Below are 10,562 nucleotides of genomic sequence, written 5' to 3' on the forward strand. Positions count from 1 at the left end.
CTGTGCTGCACCAGTGCTGCCCCCAAACTTTTGGCACCCTAGGCAGCTGCCTAGGTTGCCTATATGGACGGGCCGGCCTTGAAAACATCACCTAGTCTAGCAGTATTCCTTGCCTAAGAAATTTGTTGTTGCTGTGTTCTTTCAAGTCATTTCTGGCTTAAAGCGAACCTATCATGGGGTTTTCTTGGCAAGTTTGTTCAGAGGTTTGCCTTTGAGGCTGAGAGAGTAGGCCAAGATCACCCAATGGGCTTATATGGTCAAGCCAGGATTCAAACCCAGAGTCCAAGGCTCTAACCACTACACCACACTGCCTCTCGATCTTACTAGAAACTTTTTTGCAGAAGAGCATTTATTGCAATTACTGCAATTACTGACACTGAATATTAAAAATTAAACTGCAATGTGCAGCTATTCATTTCAATAAAAGAAAATGACAAAAGAATTGGTAAATAAACTTAGGTGGACTACATTTCAAAGACACCTGCTGGCACCCATTTAATATTGTTTGAGGAAAGCAGATGTCTTTCACACTACAAAGTTATAGCACTTTGATACCACTTTAACTGATATGGTTCCATCCTATGAAATCCTGAGCTTTGTAGTTTTATGAGATTGTGATAGAGCGCGGATGTTCTTGTAATTTTTATTCCTGTGTGGAAGAGAGACCGTCAAGCCATGAAATTGTCATCCCAGAGGGATACAACTATGAAAATAAATCCTCCTTTAAAAGTTACAGAATCCTTCTAATAATCACAAGAAATGTTCCCATGCCCTTAAAAACAAAAATATGAAGAAGGAAAAAGTTTAACTACTTATTCCCTTAGATATATTGCTTAAAATAAAACTGATACCTTTCTGGTGCATACAAATCAGAATGCTACAAACCATTGACTCATTGTATAAAACTAGGGATAGAAAGAATATTCAAAAATATTCAAGAAAATGCTGTAATTCAGGATTTAATTTGAATAAAATTTGCACTTTAAAAAAAAACAGCATTTTCTGCACAGAAAACAGCATTTTTATGTTTTCCATGAAGAAAATACCATTTTCTGCTATTTTTATAAATACTTTATAAGTATTTATAAATATGTTTATACTTTAATATAAATGCATATTTTATTTTATTTATTTTATTAATAATTTATATTTTATTAATATATTTATATTTATAAATATTATTTTCATGCTATTTTCTACAGAGAAAATGTTGTTTCCTGCACAAAACAGTCGTGTACAAATTTCAGCAGAATAAGTCCCAAATTGCTAATAGCCTTCAAAAAGTTGTGTAGTTTTCAAAGACTTTCTCATAATTTCTGAAATTACTCATCACTACCTTCAAGAAGAAACTTAACGAAGGATTGTATGCCTATACAAAATACATGTAAGTAGGAAGGCTACACACACCTTTTAACTATTCAGTTTAGCCAAAATAGTGTTACATTGCAATTACACTGCAAAAAGGAGTGAAGCCATCTCATGATGTTATGTTAAAATGCAACTTGGTTTTGCTTCAGTTACTGCAAGGGAAAACTGATTACGTAGAACTTCTTTGCAAAGGGTTTTTTAATGGTTAGATTCTTTATTTTAAAAAAATGTGCTTTGTGATTTTAGATTGTAGGCCATAGGGAGGTTTTATCTTTCTTGTTTTGATGATTATGTAAAGTGCAAAACTTACAGTGCTATATAAATAATCTATTATTAATATTAATATTAATATTGATATGAGTTATTTCCAAGAACAAATAAAAATACCTCTAATACAGAAACAAATATAATTTAGCAGAACATTCTCATTTTTTTAAAAAAAATGCAATGTACTACATTATCAGTAGATGTCAGTATAGATCACTATACAGAATTTAAGGTTGGTTTTTCCCAACACACCAGACAAACATGTTTCTCTGCTATCATTTTGAGACTGTAACTTTTCCTCTAGCACCGAATGCAACATGCATGAAGCAGTACTCTAGATTAACACAACAGTGGCTAGAGAAGGCAAACAACATCTGCCAGTTCTGAGCAGCTTATTTCTCCAATGCCTTTCTGTCTCCAGGGCCACTGTGCTCCCAGTTTTACACCATGCCTCCTCCCACATGGTATCCAAGATGGCTTGTGTCTGAGTGTGTTGTGTGTCTTCAATTCCTTTCTGACTTATGGTGACCCTATCATTGGGTTTCCTTGCAGGATTTGTTCAGAGGAGGTTTGTCATTGCCTTCCTCTGAGGCTGAGAGCATGTGACTTGCCCAATGTCACCCAGTGGGTGTCATGGGCGAGCTAGGAATCGAACCCTGATTTCCAGAGTCATAGTCCAACGCTGAAACCACTACACCACGCTGCCACTCTATCCAAGGTGACTTACAGTATTTTTTAAATATATATATAAAGATTAAAATCTTATTTTATGAAAGTTTTAAAAGAAGAATTAAATAGTATTATTTTACAAACATGGTTCAAGTCAGTTAAAAATACATTTCTGGAGTACACCACCCTCTGATGTGTGAAGTGATAAACAGTCATAATGACCAGTAGCCATTGATGACTCCGATAGCCCTGTATTTCTCTAACTCCCTTTTAAATGTGCCCAAGAAGGCAGTAAATGTTGTGATAGTATATTTAAGTAGGCACTTTCCCCTATCTATCCTGAATATTCTGCCATTTATTTTCTGGATTTTGGGATTATGTGAGAGGGTGCAAAAGGAGGCAGGGTTCATCTGCCTCCATATAGGCCACGTTCTGACTATGATTTAAAGTGAATTGCTGATTGCATCGTTCCATTTGAAACTGGTTGCAGTCTTATTGTGATCAGTTTCAATCACGATGAAGCAAGGCAAATGCAACAAATCTGCTCTTTCCTGACTCTAGTTCTTTGGCAGTTCTTTTGGAAAAAATTGTTTCTGAAGTGTGTTTAACAAGTGGGAATGATGGATCCCAAATGGAGGGGAGGGACTAATGGCAGAAGGGTGTTTACCATCCCTCCTCAGTTTTTGGTACAGCCACCATCTCCCCCCCCCCCCAGCACTGCCTTTGTGCTATGGATGCATGATTTTTTAAAAAATAATTGATAGAAGATTTGATTCATTGAGTTTGCAACTACTTGCAGTTACTCAGGCGGCAAGCCAGACAACTGGCAGCTGAGTGAGGCAAATAGTTGCAAAACCATTGAATTGAATCTTCTATCAATTTTTTTGATATATATATATATATATATATATATATATATATCCGGGCTACCATTTACATCACCAATGACACACAGATGATTGACATACATTTTGAAGTGGCACAAACTAGTGGGGATGACAATCGTGCCAAAAAAAGAAGCAATTGTAAGGGGATAATGAAAAGATCTGCTTTCATGGTGGTAACGATGGACCTTTTGGAATCGATTCACCGACAAGGAGCGAAGGGAAACCACAAACCAGCTTAGATGTAAGTGGCAATGGGGCCATAGTCTCTCTGGAGCAGACTTCCCTAACCTTCTACTTTTGTGGTGTATTGAAATACAAAAAGGTGGCCAACATCAGCAACCCAAAGATGTGTCACTGAAGGATTGGAAGGAAGATCAACAGAGGTCAGAAACAACTAAAGACCATCTAGAGACTTTATCACACCAGCCTGCTGCCCCCCCCCCCCACACACACACACATACACATAATTGTATTAGTTTAAGAATAGAAGCATGACAGGGGCTTGAGCCAATTTAGTCCCAAGAGAGAACTTTTTTGAAATAAGAAGTGAACCAGAAATGATTTCTACTCACTTTGTTGCTTTAAAAAAGCCATCTCCTATGCTTAAAAAGGCCCATGAAGACCTAAACACATAATGAAAATGTCCCCTATGCCCCCTACAAGGCATTTGGGGTCTAAATAATTTTGATTTTTTATTATTATTATTTTGCAGGGGTAGGGAAGGTTGGGAAATGTAGTCCTCCAAGGGTTTTGGATTGGCTAATGCAGCCCATAGCTTTTCACAGTTGCCTGCTCTTGAGCCAGATAGCACACTGGCTCAGTGTAAAGCAGATAGAGATTGCTGCTGTTGTGTGCCTTCAAGTCATTTTCTGACACATGTAGACCCTAAGGTGAACCTATCACTGGATTTTTCTTGGCAAGTTTCTTCAGAGGGGGGTTACATTTGTCATCCTCTGAGGGCGAGAGAGTGCTACTTGCATAAAGTCATCCAGTGGGTTTATATGACCAAGCCGGGATTCAAGCCCAGTCCTCCAGACCCATAGACCAGCATTCTAACCACTACACCACACTGGCTCCCACAGTAGTATCATATGGAGACGAGATGGAAAGCAAAAGGAAAGGGACTGTGTCTTTCCACATGTCCATATATCTACACCCCTAGGCCTATAGAAGAAAGATGCTCTTTCTGTACAGATATGGCAAAAACTGTGATGGTGACCTTCAAATTAAAACTACTCCAGAAAATTAGCAGCCGATCTCTTCAGCCATACAAATATCACTACCATGAGTGTGAGTGCATGCACAGACATGTCAAACTTCATCTAAGCACTGTCATTTTTGATACAAAGGACAAGGAAGAGAGACAAGCCAGTCATTTTATGTTAGCATACAAAGAAACAGGGGTTTACGGCAAAAGGACAGAGAGAGAGAGAGAGAGAGAGAGGGAGGGAGGGAGGGAGGGAGAGAGAGAGAGAGAGAGAGAGAGAGAGAGAGAGCAGTGCACTGTTCCATTCAGGCAGGACCTTTCTAAAGTAACCCAGCCACACTGTGGGGAAAAACAAGCTCGTCTTCTGGTTCTGAAGAAATTCATTCACAAATGTTCATCTAACCATCCAGGAAAGTTATTTTCTAAAGGTAGTTAGTTACAGTTACCATTATAGTTGCAGTTTTTAAAAGCAATTCATTAGTTTCCTGTTTCTCAAAATTAACCACAATTTTACAGCTTATATGTACGATAATAAGGATACTTTTATTATATGTAGTGTGCCATTAAACCATTGTCTTTGTTCATACCTCTGCTAATGGATTGGAATTTATGCATTTGTCAGACAGAATGTCAGACACAAATATGACTTTTGTGTCTGACAAATCTAACGTTAGCATTTGGTAATATCCAAAAACCAGTTGCAGAATATTTCAATCTTCCTGGACAGTCAGTAAGTGATCTACAGGTTGTGGACCTTGAACAAGGAAATTACAAAGGAACACTAGAAAGAGAAACTGCTGAATGGAATTACATTCACAAATTCCAATCCATTAAGTGTTAAGTTCATATTGATTTAATGGATTTACTCTAGCTAGTACTAACAATTGCCTTTGCAAGTGGGGGAGGTGTCAAGTAGCCATTAAAATGATATTGGACTGCAGCACCCACCAGACTTATACCTCTTCCACACTGCAGAAATAAAGCAGTTTGACACCACTTTAACTGTCATGGCTCCCTAAATTTGTAGTTTGGTGAATTAATCAGCCTAGTCTATCAGAGAGCTTTGGTGTCTAACCAAACTAAAAAATCCCAGAATTCTGTAGGATAGAATCATGGCAGTTAAAGTGGTGTCAGACTGCTTTATTTCTGTAGTGTGGATACTTAGCCAACATAGGCAATAAAAGAAATGCTAGGAGTAACCACCCACCAATATGTGGTCCCTCCACCTCATTCAGGCTGAGGAGGGGGGGATGTAGACCATTATTCAGCAGACTTTGTAGAGTTAAATTATTATACAATAATTGAGCCACTGGAACTAGCAAATGGATTTAGGTCCATGTGTCCTGGCAATATGGTATGTGCCCACCTGCACTGAAGCCCAATTATTCAGTTAATCATGCTTCAAATGAGGGTAAGGAAGAAACTACTAGGTTCCATCCCCATGTGCATTTTTCTGTATGACTACATTGTACCTAGACATGTTGAGAGGTAGGTTACCCAAAGTCCCCACCAACTGTCAGTGATACTTCAAATGTTGGGGAAATTAGGCCTCATTCACACTGGCGGCATTGCTCCGGAAGGAACTGGGCAAATTCGGGGGGGGGGGGGCTCCCAAATCTCTCCGGAAGCAAGTGCTGACTACCAATCAGGGGCATTTTAACACGAATGCCCTCTTGGAGAATTTGGGTTTAAGGTGAAGGTGCCTGGCTGTCATTCAAAGTTAGTTCCGCGATGGTCATAGGTGACATTTCCAGTACTGATAGGGGCATCAGAAGTGTGCTTTCCACCCCTCCTTTTTTTTAAAGGACCAGGCACCACTTGTCAAATTTAAAAACCTCTGGTGTGTGTGTGTGTGTGTGTTGTGGGCATTTGGTTAGTGTTGTAGGTTATGATCTGCCCTTGGCCCCATTTTCAACCCCAAAATGCAAGCTAATGCATCCTGTATCCCCCACTCCTTGCCACCCCAGAATGCCTCATACACAGGTAATAATAATACTAATAATAATAATGATAACAATAAAATTAATTCCTCACCTCGGAATGCCAAAAAAGGATGCATTTTTTTTCCCTCTTCCTAGGCTACCCCTGAATTCCTTAGAGACAGTAGCAAAAGCTGTATCAATTTGCCAATTTACATAATTGGAAAGAGAAACATTACATTCGACTTGTAACATTCATTTGCATTGCAGCAGTCATTCCAAAGGAAAAAATATGCACATAGACGGAGAAAAATAATTTAAAAAAATAAAATCCAAAGGGAAAAGATCTCTGTTGGATCACAGAGGCTTCCCTTGCTGTAGCACCCTGACCTGCCCTGAATTGACCCCTGCTCCTGCTCCTGCTCATGATATATATATATATATATATATATATATATATATTGCCAAAAACATGCACATTTTTTGCCAAAAATAATTTAAAAAAATAAAAATCAAAGGGAAATGGTCCCTGATGGATAGCAGACAAGCTTGGCCTCCTCTGCTCCCCCCCCCCGACTGCCCTGAATTGACCCTACCTCCTGCTCTATCTCTCTCTCTCTCTCTCTCTCTATATATATATATATATATATATATTTCTATTGCCAAAAACATGCACATTTTTTGCCAAAAATAATAACAAAAAAATTCAAAGGGAAAAGGTCCATGATGGATAGCAGAGGCTTGGTTGCGCTCCCCCCCCCCCCTGACCTGCCCTGAATTGACCCCGTCAGTCACCCCCTTTTTGTCTCCTGTCACCCTTCTTTCCGCCTGGTGGAAGGCCAAAACACACTGTAGAAATAATCCAGTCTGAGACTGCTTTAACTGCCCAGGCTCAATGCTAGGGAATTCTGGGAACTGTGGTTTTGTGAGACATTTTGCCTTCTCTGTCAGAGAGCTCTGGGACCACAATAAATCATTCCCAATGGTATCACAGTAGATGTGTATGGAGAGAGATCTTGTTGCACCTTTATAACTAACTGAAAGAAAGAAGTTGGCAGCATCTGAGGAAGAAGACTGGAGTCTACAAAAGCTTATGCTGTCAATGTCTTTCTTTCGGTTAGTCTCAAAGATGCTACAAGATCTCTCTACATACCATTCCCAGGATTCCCTAGCACTGAGCCAGGGCAGTTAAAGTGATCTCAAACTGGATTATTTCTGCAGTGTGTTTTGGCCTTCCACCATACAGAACGAGGGAAACCCCCTCTTTGGTTCCACGGTGCAATTTCTGGAAAAGAGAATTGTTGCACCTCTGAGTCGAGATCTTTCCTGTCCTGGTTATATTCCTTTTTAAAAGACCTGACACTTAAAGAGTCTGGGAAAGGATGAGAAGACATTGGGAAAAGATAAAAGCATGTCAAAAGAGGATGAAAGGTGAAAGTGAGGACAATGATGGGTATTGATGGAAGGTCAAGATATGGATGAATTCTCACTCTCTCAAACGGTAATAGCAGGACTAAGTAAAGTGATTGTAATGGACAACCAGCAGATATAAGTGATTTCTTGTTTAGTTTTGTTCATATATTTGTTTGTTTGTTTTCCTTTAAGTCTTTACTTTAAAAGTCTAGGTGAAAAGATTATTTTTCAAAAAGAGTGGGAAATGGGTAGACAAGAGAAGCAGGAGAACTGTAAAGAACATACAGCAAAAGCACATGAACATAAGAAGCGTTTTAGGTTTGATGGCCATGAAGTGTTAAGTTAGATGTGTGAGTAGTGAGAAAGAAGATCTTTATATATGATTGCAACTGTTTCTAAAGCTGTACATTTCAATAAAGATAATAAAGGGAAAAAGATACTGATGAAGAAAGAAGGAAGAAAGGAAGGAAGGGGGAGTGGTGATGTATAAGTGCTGGCCTTTCAGATGGAAGAAGAAACAGTCATAGAATCATGGAATCGGAGAGTTGAAAGAGACCCCAGGGGCCATCCAGTCCAACCCCATTCTGCCATGCAGGAACTCTCAGTCAAAGCATCCATGACAGATGACCATCCAGCCTCTGTTTAAAGACCTCCAAGGAAGGGGACTCCACCACTCTTCGAGGAAGGAGTGTCTTCTACTGTGTCCACTTCTGGGCCCCACAATTCAAAAAGGATGTGGAGAAACTGGAGCGTGTCCAAAGGAGGGTGAACAAAATGGTGAAGGGTCTGGAAACCACGAAGCTCTATGAAGAATGCCTGAGGGAGCTGGGGATGTTTAGCCAGGAGAAAGTTAAGGGGGGTTATGTTAGCCCTGTTTATGTATTTGGAGGGGTGTCACACTGAGGGGGGAGCAAGCTTGTTTTCTGCTGCTCCAGAGACTAGAACCTGGAACAATGGATGCAAGTCACAGGATCAGAGATTCCCCCTCAATACTAAGCAGAGGCCGGAGGGGTGCTTTGATGGAGAGTTCCTGCATGGCAGAATGGGCTTGGACTGGATGGCCCTTCTTGGGGTCTCTTCCAGCTCTTGGATTCTATGAAAATAATCCCAATCATCATCATCATCATCATCATCATCATCATCATCATCATCATCATCATCATCATCATCATCTTGAGCCAAGCCTAGCCAGAAAGTGCAGCAGCCTGAGCCCCAAGAGGGGGGTCTGCCTTTTCCTGAAGAGTGGCGGCAAGAAGGGGCTCGGCGGGAGCGCCTGGCTGGGCTTCTTCTCCTTGCTCTTGCTCTGCCTCTGATTGGGCGAGAGGCGACTCCCAGCGGAGCCCGGGCGGCCATATAACCCAGGCCCGGGCCGCCCCTCCCGCCCCCGGCCTCTCCTCCGCCTCGCCAGCCTCCAACGGAGAGCCCTTGCCCTCCTCCGCAGCAGCCGCCTCCTTTCCCCGGGATCCGACGGGGCGAAGAAGGCAGGCTCTGGGGCAAAGAGGCTGGAGGAGGGCGCCGGGTCTGGGCTGCAGCGTCCGGGGAAAGGAGGACGGAGGGCTCCCTGGAGGGAAGGGGCGGCTGAGGAGGAGGGAGACCCGTCGCCCCTCCGGCCCAAGAAGGAGGAGGAGGAGGAGAGAGAGGGGGAGCTGACTGGAGCCCCGACGGAAGCGCCTCGGAAGAGACTCCTTCCTTCGGTTGCTGCGGAGGGAGCCCTTCCCGGGAGGGCCCTCGGGGGCCTCCGGATGAACCTGGCTCTGGGCGCCGCCATGGCCGAGCTGAAGGCCTTCGGGGGGGGAGCCCTACCTGGCCCTTGCCCCGGGCTTCGCCCCGACGGCGGCCTTCGCCTTCAGCGCCGGAGGAGAGGCCCCGGGCCGGCTCTTCCCCTCGGGGGCCGCGGGGGGCCTGGGCTTCGCGGGCGCCCCTTTGGGCCAAGCGGCGGAGAGCAGCGGCGGAGAGGAAGAGGAGGAGGAGGAGGAAGAAGAAGAGGAGGAGGAGGAGGAGCTGGCCTTCGAAGGGGCCAAGGCCGGCCCAGGAGGGCCCTTCCCCCGGGGGAGCAAGCCGCCCAAAGGCAGCGGCAGCGGCGGCAGTGGCCCTGGCGGCCCCGTCGGCGGCGGCGTCGGGAAGAAGGCGGCCAAGGAGCCGCGCTCGCTGCGCCTGAGCATCAACGCCCGGGAGCGGCGCCGGATGCACGACCTGAACGACGCGCTGGACGGGCTGCGCTCGGTCATCCCTTACGCCCACAGCCCCTCGGTGCGCAAGCTCTCCAAGATCGCCACGCTGCTCCTGGCCAAGAACTACATCCTCATGCAGGCCCAGGCCCTCGACGAGATGCGGCGCCTGGTCGCCTACCTCAACCAGGGACAGCAGCAGCGCCCCAGCCCCGGCCCTGGCCCCGCCGCTCCCCTTCGGGCAGGCCCTCTACCCCTTCGCCCCCACCGCCGCCCCCCTGGCCAACCCCGACAAGGCCGCCCCGGCCCCCGCCTTCCCTCGGCCCTCTGCAAACACTGCCACGAGAAGCCCTGACCCCCACCGACGACCGACCGCCCCGGCCTCCCTCCGATCCTCCGGGGAGAGAAGGCGCCCCTTCGGTTGACTTTGCTTTGGCCCCAGCATCATTTCATCCCCAGAACCATCATCCCCTATGTCACCATTCCGTCTCCAAAACCATCATCCCCTTCGGTTGACTTTGCTTTGGCCCCAGCATCATTTCATCCCCAGAACCATCATCCCCTATGTCACCACTCCGTCTCCAAAACCATCATCCCCTTCGGTTGACTTTGCTTTGGCCCCAGCATCATTTCATCCCCAGAACCATCATCCCCTATGTCACCA

General features: G+C 44.3%; 1 protein-coding gene across 1 annotated transcript; it reads left to right on the forward strand.

Annotated features, from left to right (window-relative positions):
• Positions 1–9,496: 9,496 nt before the first annotated feature.
• BHLHE23 (basic helix-loop-helix family member e23) lies at positions 9,497–10,253 on the forward strand. The gene is given in 4 exon segments (XM_042462439.1): positions 9,497–9,593; positions 9,763–10,094; positions 10,096–10,210; positions 10,213–10,253. Coding segments are annotated over 4 exon segments (585 nt in total).
• The last annotated feature ends 309 nt before the right edge of the window (positions 10,254–10,562 follow it).

The sequence above is a fragment of the Sceloporus undulatus genome, chromosome 4 (assembly GCF_019175285.1).
Source record: "Sceloporus undulatus isolate JIND9_A2432 ecotype Alabama chromosome 4, SceUnd_v1.1, whole genome shotgun sequence".
NCBI lineage: Eukaryota > Metazoa > Chordata > Lepidosauria > Squamata > Phrynosomatidae > Sceloporus > Sceloporus undulatus.